The sequence below is a fragment of the Camelina sativa genome, chromosome 1, assembly GCF_000633955.1.
Source record: "Camelina sativa cultivar DH55 chromosome 1, Cs, whole genome shotgun sequence".
NCBI classification, from domain to species: Eukaryota; Viridiplantae; Streptophyta; class Magnoliopsida; order Brassicales; family Brassicaceae; genus Camelina; species Camelina sativa.
Window position 1 is genome coordinate 353,123 of NC_025685.1, and position 17,323 is coordinate 370,445.

At 38.4% G+C, this 17,323-nt stretch overlaps 1 protein-coding gene across 1 annotated transcript in view; it reads right to left on the minus strand.

Annotated features, from left to right (window-relative positions):
* Positions 1-7,267, minus strand: part of LOC104746011 (auxin transport protein BIG-like) — a 12,209-nt gene extending 4,942 nt beyond the window's left edge. Inside the window, exons 1-4 of the mRNA XM_019245226.1 lie at positions 6,836-7,267; positions 6,561-6,667; positions 6,007-6,172; positions 5-5,917 (exon numbers count right to left, since the gene is read on the minus strand). Of these exons, the coding sequence (XP_019100771.1) occupies positions 5-5,917; positions 6,007-6,172; positions 6,561-6,667; positions 6,836-7,139 (6,490 nt within the window). The 5' untranslated portion in view covers positions 7,140-7,267. The remainder of the gene's footprint in view (positions 1-4; positions 5,918-6,006; positions 6,173-6,560; positions 6,668-6,835) is intronic.

Here is a 17,323-nt window from a genome sequence, read left to right on the forward strand (position 1 = left end):
AATGTCTTCTCAAAGAAATCAAGGGGAAACTCCGGCTTTGCACCCGCATAGGCTTTGTTGTTTAGTATCTTAGAACCCAATTTTTTAACCTTTTCAGCTGTGAAATTTGAGTCAGCATCAACTCCACTCCGAGCATGAGAATAAATCTGAAGGCTGCCATCATCATGCAGAACAAGACAGTGAATATTGTCTTTTGACAAAGGTTTGTAAGCTGTTATTCCGACCATAGGGGAAGATGATCCAGTCGGATGACGGAGATTCTGTGCAAATACCCCATCCCCCCTCAAGGACACAGCTAAGGCAGCATTGGAATTCACACTGGAAAAGCAAATAAACAATCCACTGCCAGCCAACAACTCTCTCCAACGATGCAATCCCGCCACCTTCTGCTTACAATCTGAGTCTTCCTCAAACAGGCCAGATGTCTCAGTTAAGGATGTTGCGTCTGAGCTGAGTCGACCCATAAAAGAACTTCCGTTATGATAAGATATGAAAATCAGTCGATATGTTGAAGAGAAATAGACAGATGCACCCTTTCCGGTAACATCCTTTCCCGTAATTTGAACGATTTCCTTAAGTGGTGTTGCACCTGCATTACCGCCCCAAGATAGTTCAAACCTGTACAAATTCCCTTGTTCTGAAAGAACAAGAAGGAAAACCCTCCCACGAGCAGCAACAAAAAGGGTAGCATCCACAATCATGTCATTTGGCAAGGTGAAGTACTGTGTTGGACTGATGCTATCCTGGGATAGATCATAAATCTTCACGAATTTATTTGTAACAACCATTAACTGAACTTGTGAAGCCGGAACCCATTCTATACGCCTGATGTATGCACCCTGCAGGGCAAGCTCAACAGCAAGCCTGTCGATGACTTCACCTCGATGATTTAACGTAAGTATCTGGCAATCTTCAAGGCCTGCAACAGCAAGATAATTCTCCACAACTGGGTTGAATGCCAGATGAACAATCTCAAAACGAACAATATTCCTGGAAAGTGGTTTAACATTGGCCTTGTCTGCATTTATGGGTGCAATTGTGGCTTGTCCTATTAGCTGTCCAACATCAAATATAGCAACTTTATCACCTTCTCCAACTGCAAGGCGACCCCGAACACTAACACTCAGGAGAGACTTGACAAGGGAACCATTGGCTAAAAGAGATTTAAGGTCCTTTGAATTAGCATAATCAGCCTTTATTTTTAAGTCCAGTGACCCACTTTTATATGCTTTTTTCAGCTGCAAAAGATCTGTGTCAAACGAAAGAACCTTTTCTTTCCCGAGATTGACCTGCTTATCTTTCGAAAGGCCAGAGTCTCTTTTGCTAGTGATAGACGGAAGCAAAGAAGAGAAAAGCTCCAGCACTCGGTCCTCTATGCCGAGCTCTTCTAGTAGCAGTGACATCTTATATTGAGTTTCTTTAGGGATAGATAACACAACGTGGTTTTCCTCCCCGAGACCATCTTCTTCCACATCTGAATCGCTTTCTGCAAGCTGCTCTGCATCCTCAGACAAGGGTAAAAAGGATTGGAAATTATTTGTACCACGAGCTGGAGCGCTTCCAATGTCATTAAATTTGCGTGGCTTCAAGCACTGACAGCTGCTTCCCCTAACACCCCCAGCTCCACAGTCACAGAAAAAACGACTCGATCGTGAATAGACAACACGGTGACCCCGGTGGCAAACTTTTGCGCAAACAGAACAGCAACCTTTGGACACAGTAAGGTCACATGTGTAACAAAAATACCAATGTTGTTCCATGAAATTACTGCCACTGGAAGTAAAAGTGCAGACTTTTGAGGCAAGGTACCTCTCACTGTTGGCATCTTCTTCATCTTCCTTGTCTAAGCTGGCCATTTCACCATCAGATGTTCCATCATCTTCATCTTCATCGACAGAAGTGACATCGCATTCAAGTGATATTGAGCTTCCTTCCTGATCCACAGGGAGAGCCAATGTGTCAGATTTTTTCGCGGTTCCTGAAAGTTTTGGAACCAATGGACCTGTTGCAGTATTCTTATTGCTTGTCAAGGACTGCCAACATGAACTCTCTCCATGACTTGGAGAACGGTTGCTCAATAAGGTGCCTATCACACCAAAAAGAAACTTCAAACCAGGAAGCAACTTCTCATCAGCAGCAAGCTTCTGCATCAGCATTATAGTTCTCTTTAAAACCATCTTCATCAGGTTGTCTTCCCTTGCAAGTTGAAGAACAAAGTTAAAATATGACATAGCCATATGGGTATCAAACGAGAGAAATGCGGTATCGAGGGAGATCAGCATGGCCTCGAATAAATGATTCTGTAACTCTCTGGTCTGTAGGTCGTCAGTAGATGACACAAGACAATTAATAAAATTCATTGCTGCCTCTCTGAAAGAAAGAGAATTCCCTTTTGCAGTCTTTTTCCCATCTATTTCCTCAATGAAGGAACCCAACAGTCTTCTCTCCAGCCACCCGGATAAAGTTATCAAATCCATGTCAATGAAATTTTGCTGTACTTTTCTCCTGAGATCAGTAGATGGAGCCACAGACAAGAGGTCAACAAGGAAGTTGAGTACTTTTATGTTAACCGGTTCCAAGGAACAGTAGTCCAATGAGTCAATAAAAACAGAGAGATCTCCACGTTGCAACTGATAGAATTCCCTGGTAGGCTCAGAGACTGCATCTACACCAAGATAAAATTTGAAAATATCCGATTTCGAAGAATCCTTGCTTAGACTATCCATAACATCTACAATCTTGGTAATCACCCCTTCAAGCACATGGCTTCTATCTATCTGCTCAGCACAGATATCTCTTACAAACCCCTCCATGTCTTTCATCAGGAACAACTCCGTCAAATCTGGAAGCTGCAACGCTGCACATATATATTGACGGATTTCCTCACATTTCCCATGAAAATTTTCGAATACCTGATCAAACTTAATAATCATGATAGAATCAAGTATCTGATGAAGTACACAAGTATCTACCCCAAACTTCTCCTTTGAGTTGCCCAGCTTGAGTAAGCCATCTATTGTCAGCACAATGCATCTTATGCTTAGAATACATGAAAGAAGAATCGCACTGGAAGTTTGAAGACTAGTGGGAAACCCATGTACCATAAATTCCCAAAACACTTTCCATAAAACACCCGAACCTCTTCCATCACCCAGAGCATCCAGTTTCGACAGATAAAAAATGCATTGAAGATGGAGAGAATTGTCACCAATCTTCACATATTCACCTTGGAGACTTTTGCCAAATTGAGTATGCTTGAGAAGTAGCAGAGAAGGCGAACTATGACCATGATGATTCCAAGCGCTAAAAGTTGCAAGGAAAGCTTTCTTATACACTCGTAAATATTTGCTAACCAATGATGAAAGCATTCTCAGCAGTTCTGTAATATCACCAGTCTCCATCAAGTAAGAGACTACACCTTCTGCAGCAGCAAAATAATTGGCGTCAATAGATGCGCACTCCCTCCAGAATGGATCGATTTCTGAACATGAATTGTTCTTGCAATAACCCCAGACACCACCATCAAGAAAGTACAACAGAAGGGAGAGCCAGGATCCTCCGCGAATAAAGTCCCAACCCAAATCCTCAACCACCTGCTCAGGTGCTGCCTGGAGCTGACTTAAAACACCGATCAGAATGTTTCTCAACTCTATATTCTTACCAGCAACATTGATGTCCCCAACAAGCAAATGACTGGTACAGATGAGATCCACAGAGCTAGATATGTCCAATTCCTGGTAATTAAAATGCAAGGAAGGCTGACTATCCAATGCACAGTTGATACGAGCAATATCCCAAGAAAGTAAGAAAATGTATCTTTCCACTAATAGGTCTTCCACTTTTCCTGCCTTTTTTCCCTTCCACAACCCCAAAACCCGGGACAAACTAGCAGATAAATCTCCATAATTCAAGTTTAGAGTTTTGGCAGCAGATACATCATTCTGAAATGTAGGAGGATGTGGGGAAAAGTCAATCATTTGACTCATCAGATGGCTGACGGACTCCTCTTCAGCCCATGAATCAGTTATGCCCCTTGCTACAACAGACGCCCAAGAAGATAAATGATCACCAATGGTTACATGCAAATTACCTCCACAGCTACGAACTTCCCTCAGTTTAGACCTTAGATCTAGCATCAATGATATTGGGCATGTGTTTGGATGTAACAACATATGTTGCAACAGCACTAACAACCTAGATATCAGCATTGCCCAGCTGGACAGCTGGGGACCATCACATATTCCTGACGGGGTATCAACTTTATGCAGACACGAAGCAACGAGATTTGAGAACTTTGCCTTTTCTTCTTCACTTGATAGATGGAAAGCCATAAGAAGAATCTCAATATGGAAAGCAGAGGGAAGACATGCAGTCAACTCCTTGAGACTCAAAGCTTCAGCACATATACTTCTTGCTCTCTCGGCAATAAAATTAGCAAAACCATCATAAATTTTGGCTCTCAGCTGTGCCCCAGCCAATCCCGGCCTGCAAAGAAGAGTGTGAGCCAACAGCGCCAGAGTCTTATCATTATAGCTGAAGTCAGTATTTTCAACAACAAGGATTTGCTGAAAAAGGTAGGACTCAAGAGAATCGGACAGAGCACGACTTCTCAGGAGATTGAGTAACAGCTCAAAGGCAACGTGTCCAGGTTTCCCCTCATCTTGGAGCATGCAACCACCATCAGAAGCCTTGTCTTCAATACTACAGCCTACTATATTGAGCAGGATATCAATGTGACTAGTGTCAAGCTTTTTACATCCATCTTCGTATATACTAGGAACCCATTCTTGACATAAAATGCACGTTCTAAGAAAATTCAATAGTTCCCTAGCGGCTTGCAATGGTAAATTGCTGCTAACGGAAACAGGTGGTTGATCATTTGGTTCTATGGAACACAGAGAACGGCTACCCTCAGAAAACAAGTTCCCAAACAGGGCTTCATCGTCATGAGAAATTTGGCTTTCGACTTCCGCAAAACTGTTGGATCTTAAACTGGAATACGTCCTCTCCACTTTTGGACGTAATTTTACACCTTCGCGATGGAGGAAATAAACAAGATGGAAGCAGTCATCCATCCATTGACTTGATGAAGGAAATATCACTCTCATTATATCTTCGACCGTGAAGCACTTGAGCAACGGGATCCTTTCCTGGCGCAGATGGAGATAAACAGAATCAACAGAAGGATTGGTATTGTCATAGGTGACTTCTGACTCTAAAATCCTCAAATCTTGGATATGGTATGGTTGTCTCTTGAGATCTTGAATGAGTTTCAATGTGTAGATGACAGACCGAGGGAAGTAAGCAAGTGGAGGGGACAAATTACAAGAGGACGCATCATATCTCCACACTGAGGCATCAAGATTGTTGAGAATAGAAGCTGACACACATGCCTGGACATTCTGAAAAACACTGCTCTTGCCAAAAATGAGTTGGATGAGATTAAGAAATCCCTCCACCAGCGCAAGAGAAAGACTCTCAATATTACCCTCTGTAGCTGTGTGGTTAGCGAATTCAGAAAAAACCTTAAACAGCTTAGGAAAAGCATCCGTAAATGAAGCTACTGCCTGTAACAATGAGCCATCGTTTTCTATACTTTGAACATCTTTGGAAAGAATTCCAAGCAGCTTCAAAATTCTTAAGCAGAAGGACAATTTATCAAGGAAACCTTGATCAACTGTCTTCTCATCTAACACACTTGGCAACTGAACAAGCTCTTTGCAGACCATAATCAGACGAAAAACACAGCCAAGGTGAACAACAGCCAGGTGTCGAGTTAAGGGATTCAAGTTTCTACAGTCTTGTTGAAAAGAGGGCTTTACTAGTGATTGCGCCTGGACATCAGATTCAATGCATTCAGACATCAGCGTAATAAGAAGCCGGTCAACTGGCTTCTCTTCATTTGAGCATCTGCCCCCTGCTTGACATGTCAAAGGATGTAAAGGTAATCAGAAAAGTTTCAAGTAAGAAAACAAATTGCTGAGTGGATTGGTAGCAGTAATATACCTTGAAAAGTACACTTCACAAGGCTATATGATTCCATATTATCATACTCGCCAGAAAACGCTGGCCACAGTTGTGCAACTTCAACGGGAGAGACAGCTGGTAATATATCATACTGCTTCTCACTTGCATCAAAAGAAGCAATTTCCAAAAGTACTTCCATGTTTATCTGATACAAGCAAGGAAGCAAGCATTTGGAGAGATTACTAAAGCAGTCAAGCTTGATAGAAACAATAACATCAGGTCGCAAATTGTTTGGGTAATGGAAGAAGACTGTAACTCTACTATATAGCCCTCACTGAAAAGGTACAACGAAAACATACTGGTAGGTAACTAATAACTAGGGTGCAACAATGAAACCTAACCACCAGTGTCAAAACCTGATAAAGACTTACAAAACGCTTCATAAACATAAAAATTTTCAGAGCAAGGTCCTCAAGCAGATTTCCCAGACTTACAGAGAGCGATATCCAACGATAAAGACTACCCTGCATACCGAATCTCTATGACAAATGGAAGTAAAAGAATGACACAGATGAAAATATAAAAGAAGAAACCTGAATTTTCAGATCATTTTGTCTAAAATTTGACTTCTCCAAGAAGCTGAGGGAGAACTCCATCACCTCCTGGATGACACCCAAAACTATTGGTTCGAGTTGGTCCACTGAAAAAGATAAACAGTAAGGAAAATGATTAATTCGAGGTAACTCGCTACTAATCTAAGGTAGCAAACATCAAAAGTGGAAGACGGACTATGATAATCAAACAATCAGCGAGTACAGACCTAAACCTTGATTTAAGAAAATCTAATCAGTGTCAAAGTCGGCAGTACCTAAAAGAGATCGCGATAGTAGAAGAATCGCCTGGGAAATCGAAACAAGTGACTGAACTTGCGAATCGGACCAGGTCTGAAAGCGTAGCTTGCTGTTGCCGGAGGAGTCATCATCAGCATCATCTCCGCCGATCGGAGCGATACCCCAGCGAAGGAGGAGATAGAAAGAACGGAGACCACGCTTGATCGAATCATCGGAGCGTAAACGGCGAGAAAAGAGATCTGAAGATGCCGAAGACGACAAAGAGGGGAAGGCGGTGTCGTCGAAAAGAAATCGGCAGAGATTCGCCAAGTCATCTGCCATTTCCTGGCGAGTTCGTGAAACAAACAAAAAGGTTTCTTCTTCTTCTTCTTCTTCGAGAGTGATATATACAAAGGTAGGTAAAGGGTTTATAAACTACAGCAATCCCCTTTTCTTTCTTTCTTTCAAAGGCGGTGAAAAAAAGAGACTCTCTGTAGAAGGAAGACGATGTTCCCTTCTTCTTCTTCTTCTTCTTCCTTTTTTTTTTACTTTCAAAATTAATATTTAGAAAATTCCTTAATTTTGTTCAGAAAAAAAATCCTTGTAATTTAATTAAATATTTATAATTCGTTAGATTACCATAACTATCATCATCGTTTTAAGGCTTTTTGATACGTTCAGTTTTTTTTTTTATTGGTCCACCACCACCATTACGAATTCTTTTTTCTCTAGATTATGAAACTTAAGTGATCTTAATGAAAAACTTTTAATGACATTAATTTGTAATTTGGTCTAATACACACAGATTTAATAGTTGGGAGTAAAGTCAAAAAGGACCAGGAAAAATCGCACTTGATTTACGGTTTATGATATAAATATACAAGAGAGTGCTCCGGTTTAACAAGGAAAAATCACACTTGATATACGGTTTACATAAACCAGACTATATACCAATAATCTCATAATAAGGAACGAACATTCGGTGGAAAGCATATACAAGACGCACGGGAGAAAATAAACCTAATTTCGACTGGAAAAAATATCTTCAAATAAAGGGATTATTAGGTTAACAGCAGTCGCTAGCTAGCTCTTCTGAATATGGGCGAATCCTCCACCATGAAAGTAATCTTCTTAATTAACTCTCTCCTTATGGATTTCTTCTTACGCACTCTTTCTTTAACATCTTATGCATTGGTTCTGATTACATTTTTTTTTTCTTTGTACGTAGTTTGATGCTTCAGGACGCCGGTTTGATTCTATACTTTTTTTTTGTTTTTTTTTTTGGGGAGATGTACAGTATAATTATTCATCAAATTGTTATTGCAGTTGCTTTAGCAGGATTAGCGTCGAGGGATTTGACACTTCGCTTTAGGCGTATGATGTCGAGCTCGCGTTGAGAAAACATTTCTCTTCATGCGGAGAGGTCACCTATGTTAATGTCCGCAAAAACTATTAAAAGGGTACCCTCCACAGGTTTGTTTGTTTCTGTTCTGGCTAATTAATAAATTCTTCCTCCGATTTCCCCCGACAGTTCAATTTAATTGTTTTCCATGGGTCTGTGTTCGTAACAGACATGCCTTCATGCATATTGACGGAGAAGGTGCCTTAGAGAAGGCGTTGCAACTTAGTGGAAGTGACGTGGTGAGAGCTGGATGGCGTGTATTCGCTAAGGAGTCACCGATGCCGTGTGGGGGAATACCCATGGATCCTCATACTGCTGAGTCAATCAAACACGCGGATTCAGAACGCACGTACGTAATTAATACAATCTCTCTCTTTTTTTTTTCCTTTTTTTTATGTGTTGTTGTTATCGTTGTTGTCATGTTTTGATTATATATATCACCACTAACTAGATGGTGTAAACAAAACTGTTAGTATCGTAGTCACGGGATATGACCCTTTGCTCCCTGAGATTGATATCCGGATCGGGCTGAGTAAATACTTCTCTTCATGTGGGGAGGTCGACTATGTTTCGCTTCAAACCACCAGATTTGTGGCTTCTTATATATATAATTTTCTCTCAAAAGAATTATTAGTATTTTTACAAACTAATACTTGTCCTCTTTTGATGAGTTTTTACAGGACATCTCACATTTTTATTCTGGGAGAAGGCGCAGTAGAAAAGGCCCTGGAACTAAGTGGACGTGATGTGGGAGGATGGAATATTAGAGTTCTTTGTGTCTTGCCGCCACTAGGCTCCAAAAAAAACTTCCCAACATCCAGTACGTACTAACATATGACTTTGTTATTTTGTTTAATCTAATTCTTGGTAACAAAAGTAAATTAACGATCTCTCACTAATTCATTTCGTGGTTTCTTTTATTTTTTTTAGATAGTGTTCCACCCTCCTTACTTCGCTCTTTCACACAGAGGAAGAAGACTACGGAGTAGAAGAATTCTCTTTCTTAGCATTAGGAAGAGATTAAGATCCTCTTTGCTTGGTTTGAGTGTATACACACAAAGACTCAAACCTCCTTTCTTTCTTTTTTATCACTTGGGTGTTTCTTTTGTTTTTGCGTGGATGTTAACTGCAAGCAATAATCATTACCAGCCTTGGTTATTTACCTTAGTATTGTATGTATTGTATGATGATCTGTATAAATAATCATTATCTGCCTTAATATCTAAGCTGTATACGGTTTCATCGACTAGGTAGCATTTTCTTTAAGATCATATCTTCGTAATCCCATTTCCTTGATTGACATATATATCAACTCTCCTCCAGTTGTGTTTTTGTAATTAATAAGCTCTTCAAATAATTAGTTTTATTCTGCACATACATACTTGTATGCTTCCTAGCTATCTTTGGGAAAAAGAGATAAAGAAGATATAATTAAATACATTCTGTGAATTTTGATTAAAGAAGATCAAATTTGGATAGCCTCGCACGCCCGCTCGTAGTTTGATATTAGAAAATATATTTGAGAAAAAAAGATTACAATGTTAGAAGAAACCCATACTAGTCAAATGCAGGTTTTCTCATAGCTCTTTCAGAATTGCTCTAAGAACCTGAACGTGACTCAATGATAAATCAAAACACAATCGGTAGTTTCATTCTTGCTTGGATCAAACATGAACTCCAAGACGACGCACGCGTCTCCGGTCAATCTCTCTCTCTTGACAAGTAAGAACATTGATCAAAAGGAGTTGAAGTTTTGTCGGTTTGATTAAGGCTTTGAATGGTTGGTTCATACCAAAAGTTACCAATGAAAACAGATGCTTCTGAAATTCTGATAAGACAACAAAAAAACAGAATATGTACTTAATCTCATCGCAAATTCGCCTGAGCTTCATTTAGTTTTTTCCCAACACTGAACTACAACTACTAAACAAATACTTCGATGTTCACTTAATCGATTAATTTCTTTAAAAACAATTTGTTTTTAAAAGATTGATTTTATAGATTACAAAATTAAAATAAATTGGTTGACAAAAAAAAAATACCATAAAACCTTGTTCATACCTTAAACCCTAGATCTGGAAACTGTAGCAGCCGCTCTTCTCAACCTTAACCATGGGAGGATCCACCATGAAAGTAATTCTTCTTCACCTTATGGATTTCTTCTTACGCACTCTTTCTTTAATTAAACCTCTGTTGTTTGTCTATGAATTGTTTCATCACAAGAAGGGAAGAAAAATATTTGGAGTATTAGAATTTCTGATTACATCTTTTCTTTGTATGTACCTGATTAGGGGTTTGAATTTATCGATAGTAGTGTTGCATCAGACATTCCAAGACACCGGTAATTATTGATTCTCTATTTTTTTTTTTTTTTTTTTGGGTGCGGAGATGTACAAAGTATATATTTTGTTTGTCAAATTGTTATTGCAGTGAGTTTAGCAGGATTTGCGTCGAGGGATTTGACACTTCGCTTTATGCGTATGATGTTGAGCTCGCGTTGAGAAAACATTTCTCTTCATGCGGAGAGGTCACATATGTTAATGTCCCCAGGTCACATATGTTAATGTCCCCAAAAACTTTGAAAAGGGTACCCTCCACAGGTTTGTTTGGTTTGTTTCTGTTCTGGCTAATTAATCAATTCTTTCTCCAATTTTTCCCGACAGTTAAATTAAAATGCTACCTAATAATTGTTTTCCATCGGTGTCTGTTTGGTAACAGATATTCCCTCATGCATATTGACGGAGAAGGTGCCCTAGAGAAGGCGTTGCAACTTAGTGGAAGTGACGTAGTGGGAGCTGGATGGCGTGTATTCGTTAAGGAGTCACCGATGCCGTCTGGGGGAATAAACAGGGATCCTCATACCGCTGAGTCAATCAAACACGCGCGTTCAGAACGCACGTAATTAATACCATCTCTCTCTTTTTTTTTTCTTTTTTTTTGTGTTGTTGTTGTTATCATTGTTGTCATGTTGATTATAACATCACTAACTAGATGGTTTTTGTTAACAAAACTGTTAGTATCGTAGTCAGGGGATTTGACACTTCGCTCCCTAAGATTGATCTCCAGATCGGGCTGAGTAAATACTTCTCTTCATGTGGAGAGGTCCACTATGTTTCGGTTCACCTCACAAGGTTTGTGGCTTCTTATATAATTTTCTCTCAAAGAGTTATTAGTATTTTTACAAACTATACTATACTTGTCCTCTTTTGATGAGTTTTTACAGGACAGCTCACATTCTTATCCGGGGAGATGGCGCAGTAGAAAAGGCCCTCGAACTATGTGGACGTGACGTGGGAGGATGGAATATTACAGTTGTTCGTGTCTTGCCGCATTTGAATCAAAATTTTCCAACATCCAGTACTACTACTACTATGACTTTGTTATTTTGTTTAATCTTATTCTTTGTGTAACAAAAGTAAATTAACGATCTCTCACTAATTCATTTAATTTCGTCGTTTATTTTATTTTTAGATCGTCCTCCACCCTCCTTACTTCGCGATTTCTCACAGATGAACTGGAAGCCGAAGAAGAATGAGAAGACTACGGAGTAGAAGAATTCTCTTTCTTAGCATTTGGAAGAGATTAAGCTCCTCTTTGCTTGGTTTGGTGTACACTTAAAAGACTCAACCTCCTTTCTTTGTTTTTTTTATCACTTGGGTAGTTCTTTTGTTTTTGCGTGGATGTTAACAGCAAGCAATAATCATTACCAGCCTTGGTTATTTACTTTAGAATTGTATGTATAATGTATTGTATGTTGAACTGTATAAATAACCATTATCTGCCTTAATTCTAAGCTGTATACGGGTTCCATCGATTAGGTAGCATTTTCGTTAAGATCATATCTTCGTAATCCCATTTCCTTGATTGACATATATATATATATATATATCAACTCTCCTCCAGTTGTGTTTTTGTAATTAATAAGCTCTTAAAATAATTAGTTTTATTCTGCACATAAGCACATACATACTTGTATGCTTCCTATCTTTGCCAAAAAGAGACAACGAAGATAAGTACATATTTTGTTTTCATCGGTAACTTTTGGTATGAACCAACCAAAACCTTAATCAAACCGACAAAGCTTCAACTCCTTTTGATCAATGTTCTTACTTGCCAAGAGCGAGAGAGATTGACCGGAGACGCGTGCGTCGTCTTGGAGTTCATGTTTGATCCAAGCAAGAATGAAACTACCGGTTGTGTTTAATTAATCATTGAGTCACACTCTTAGAGCAATTCTGAAGAGCTATGAGAAAACCTACATTTGACTAGTATGGGTTTCTTCTAATATTGTAATCTTTTGTTCTCAAACTATAGTTTCTAGTTTCTACTTTCTAATATCAAAATTCAAAACTACGAGCGGGCATGCGATAGGCTATCCAAATTTGATCTTCTCATCGCATATTCGCATGAGCTTCATTTTTGCTTTTTTCTTAACACTGAACTTACAATTACTAAACAAATACTTCGTTCACTTAATCGATTAATATATATATATATATATATATATTTTTAATTAGTTTCTAAAAGATTGATTTTATAGATTACCAAAATTAAAATAAAAATTTCCATCTTCGTCTCTTAACGAAAAGAAAACCTTGTTCATAACCTAAATCCCTAGATCTGGAAAATATCTTTCAAGGGTCGGAAACCGTAGCCAGCCGGCTCTTCTAAACCTTAACCATGGAAGGATCCACCATGAAAGTAATCTTCTTAATTCTCCTTATGGATTTCTTCTTACGCACTCTTCTTTAATTAAACCTTTGTTGTTTGTCTATGAATTGTTTCATCACAAGAAGGGAAGAAAAATATTTGGAGTAGTATTATAATTTCTGATTACATCTTTTTTCTTTGTGTATGTACCTGAATCTGATTAGGGGTTTGAATTTATCGATAGTAGTGATGCATCAGACATTCCAAGACACCGGTAATTATTAATTCTCTATTTTTATTTTATTTTGGTGCGGAGATGTACAAAGTATTTATTTTGTTTGTCAAATTAAAATCATGAGATTGTTATTGCAGTGGGTTTAGCAGGATTTTTGTCGAGGGATATGACACTTCGCTTTATGCGTATGAGGTCGAGCTCGCGTTGACAAAACACTTCTCTTCATGCGGAGAGGTCAGATATGTTAATGTCCTCAAAAACTATGAAAAGGGTACCCTCCACAGGTTTGTTTGTTTCTGTTCTGGCTAATTAGTAAATTCTTCCTTCGATTTCCCCCGAACTAATTGTTTTCCATCGGTGTGTTTCGTAACATATTTGCCTCCATCACTATTTACGGAGAAGGTGCCCTAGAGAAGGCGTTGCAACTTAGTGGAAGTGAAGTGGTGGGAGCTGGATGGCGTGTATTCGCTAAGGAGTCACTGATGAGGGCGTGTGGGGGAGATCCAGATCCTCATACTGCTGAGTCAATCAAACACGCGCGTTCAGAACGCACGTAATACCATTTTCCTTTGTGGTGTTGTTATCGTTGTTGTCATGTTGATTACATATATCACTAACTCGATCGTCTGTCTGTTAGTGTGGTAGTCGAGGGATATGACACTTCGCTCCCTATGATTGATCTCCAGATCGGGCTGACTAAATACTTCTCTTCATGTGGAGAGGTCACCCGTGTTACCATTCCGGCCTGGTTTGTGGTTTCTTATATAATTTTCTGTCAGAGTTATTATCATTATTTTAACAAACTAATGGAAAAGACTTGCCCTCTTTTCTTTTTACAGGAAAGCTTACGTTTCTATTCGGGGAGAAGGCGCAGTAACAAAGGCCCTGGAACTAAGTGGACGTGACGTGGGAGGATGGAATATTACAGATGTTCGTGTCTTGCCGCCATTGTGCGCCAAAAGAAACTTCCCAACATCCAGTACGTACTAACATATGACTTTGTTATTTTGTTTAATCTAATTCGATCTTGGTAACAAAAGTAAAAACCTCTCATTAATTCCTATATATTTCGTCGTTTATTTTATTTTCAGGTCGTTCTAATCCCAAACACAACCTCCGCCGCCGCGCCCCAATTGGGAAGCGGATGCAGAAGACTAAGGAGTAGAATTCTCTTTCTTAGGATTAGGAGGAGACTCTGTTTGGTGTTGTTTTAAACTCGTGATACACATAAAACTTATCAACCTCCTTTCTTTCTCTCCATAATTATCACTTTCGGTTTTCTTTTGTTTTTGTGTGGATGTTAACAGCAATAATCATGGTACCAGCCTTCGTCATTTACCTCAATTAAGTATTGTATTGTATACATAATCATATTATCTGCCTTATTTCTTCTAAGCAGTATACGGTTCCATCGATTAGGTACGTAGCATTTTCGTTAAGATCATATCTTCTTCGTAATCCCATTTCCTTGATTGACATATCAACCCCCTCCAGTTGTGTTTTTGTTTATATTGATGAATGGCTTAAGTCGTAAATATGTAAAAGAAACGGGACTATATTTGATCGATGCAGATCACGTGATGCAACTTTTCCCGCGTGAGCCCGTTATGGTTATGCCGTTAAATAGCCAAACCTGATCGAAGAAGGGGGGCTTCACAAATTTCTTCTCTCTTCTCTCTTTCTCTCTAATTGGTTTTAGTGATTCTTGGAAGAGAAGTTAGTTACAAGATAAGAGACAACAATGGCGGAAAGATCCTTAATTTGCATACAAGATAATGACTCTTCAGATCACGATATTTGAAACCATAATTTAATTTCTTAACAGACAACATCACGATATTTTCATTAAGATGATATCTTCTTCAAAATCCCATTTCCTTGATTGACATATCAACAACTCCTCCAGTTGTCTTTTTCGTTCAAAAGCTCCTAAAACTCGTTATCAAAACTCGTTAACTAGCACGTCACGTTTAACTTAGTTTTATTCTGTAAGCACATACTGGTCAACGATTTGGGCCGTTGTAAAAAGGAAGCCCAATAAAATTGATTCTGTAACATGTATTATAAAGCCCAATAAATATTATTTCGTTATCGTCTTGAAACGTTGGGTTTTCATTCATCTTCATAGTCAGTAGTCACGAATGGGATTAAAATCTGGAGACTTCTCTACTCTCCAAAGATTAGTCTCATATACTCTTGTTATAAAAAATAATTTTGTTTTCATTTATTTTAAATTAGAAAATAAGTAAAAGACTGTGAAACCCTCTACAAATTAAGTTTATTACTCATCGAGCCAAGACTTATGAACCACGAACAACACCAAATTCTTTTTCTTTCTTTTACAGTATTTGGTACAACCTCGAATAAGCCAAGTAATTGAAATCAATTTCTTCTTCTCGATTTTGTGTATAACTACGAACAAATCCAATTTTCTGTAAGTTGAAATCGATTTCTTATATTCGACTGTGTAGAATTCAATTGAAATAAGGGAAATTATGTAAAGAATTTGACTCAAAATTAGAAAATTTACATGTAGAATTTTTGTCAAATTTGTTCATTACAATTGTGTAGAATCCAAAGTGAATGGAAGTGCTAATCAATTTTTTGAAAGGTTTGTGGAAGAGAGTAGTGACGAGAACAGAGAACCCAACTTAGGTGAAAAGTCGAATCAAACCCAATATAATTCTCGAACCTGATAAAATCATAGAGGATGGAGATGGAAAAGAAGGAGAAGACGTGGTGGCAAAAACTGATTAGTTATAAAACGTGAACAACTAAGTAAAATTTGGTATAACTATGCTGATGTTAGCTATAAAATTCAGAAACAAAAAGGTACAACTTGTATTGGGATATGGAGAACCGAGATCGACGGTCGAGATGATAAACCCGAAAATAGAAATCACGAAGATATTATTATAGAAGATATTAAATAAATGTTAATATTGGTTTAGGAAGTTTAGTATATTCACGAATGTATAAATATATATAGTTTACATTTATCCTTATCTTAGTTTAGGAAACTTATCTCTATATAAGAGAATGTATCTTGTACAATTACAATCACGAGAGTCTAATACAATTCTTCCTCTAACACATTATGTGTCTTTACTCTCATCAATCTATCATAGTATCAGAGCAGTCGATCCTATAGATCTTTATTCCTAGGGGTTAGGGTTTTCGTTTGCTTCCGCTCCTATGATTTTCTAGCTATTTCTTTTTTATCAAAAAAAAAAACTTTCAGTTTCGTCTCCTATCTTTTCTTGACCTACCTCCATCGTTTTAGTTTGACGTTGGACAGTTGTTATTTGTAATTATCAGTATTCTTTTTATTATTAAAAAAAAAAGAAAAAAACAAAAAAAAGAAAGAAAGAAGACGTTCATGTTACCCATACAAACGATGACATGGACGAGGGTGCAAGGACGTTAATTACGATGTCACGTGATTGTGTTTACTTGTCACGGAAGAAATCGGCCACTTAAGGCCTTAATGGCAAGGGTTTTATGCCATGAAGTTGATCTGACGCTTACGTTCTTCATCGTATGCAAAGAAGATGAAGTCGTGAAGATACACGTCTATACTTGACTCTGACTCCGACGGATACGATGCTGATCCAACGGAAGAATTTGAATCTAGTCATAACCACTACACAAGTTTCTTCATGAACAAGAAGTTCGAAGAACGATCCAAATTTGTGATTTTAAATCGATGGAGATTGACTCTATGGCTGAGTATAAATGCCACGAAGAAGACTCTACGACCGAGTATAAACGCCATTGATGGCTCTACGGCTGAGTATAAACGCCGTTGATGACCCTACGACCGGGTATAAACGTCGATGACCTAACAGCTGGGTATTGTAGCCGCTTTGACCCTACGGCCGGGTATAAACATCGATAATGACCGGACGGCTGGGTATAAAGCCGTTATGTTGAAGACTTGTCCAATCTCATCCGTGTTACCATGTATGAGCTTGCCGGGGGTATTGGGATATGGAGAACCAAAGATCGACTGAGATCGACGGTCGAGATGATAAACCCAAAAATAGAAATCACGAAGATATTATTGTAGAAGATATTAAATAAATGTTAATATTGGTTTAGGAAGTTTAGTATATTCATGAATGTATAAATATATATAGTTTACATTTATCCTTATCTTAGTTTAGGAAACTCATCTCTATATAAGAGAATGTATCTTGTACAATTACAATCATGAGAGTCTAATACAATTCTTCCTCT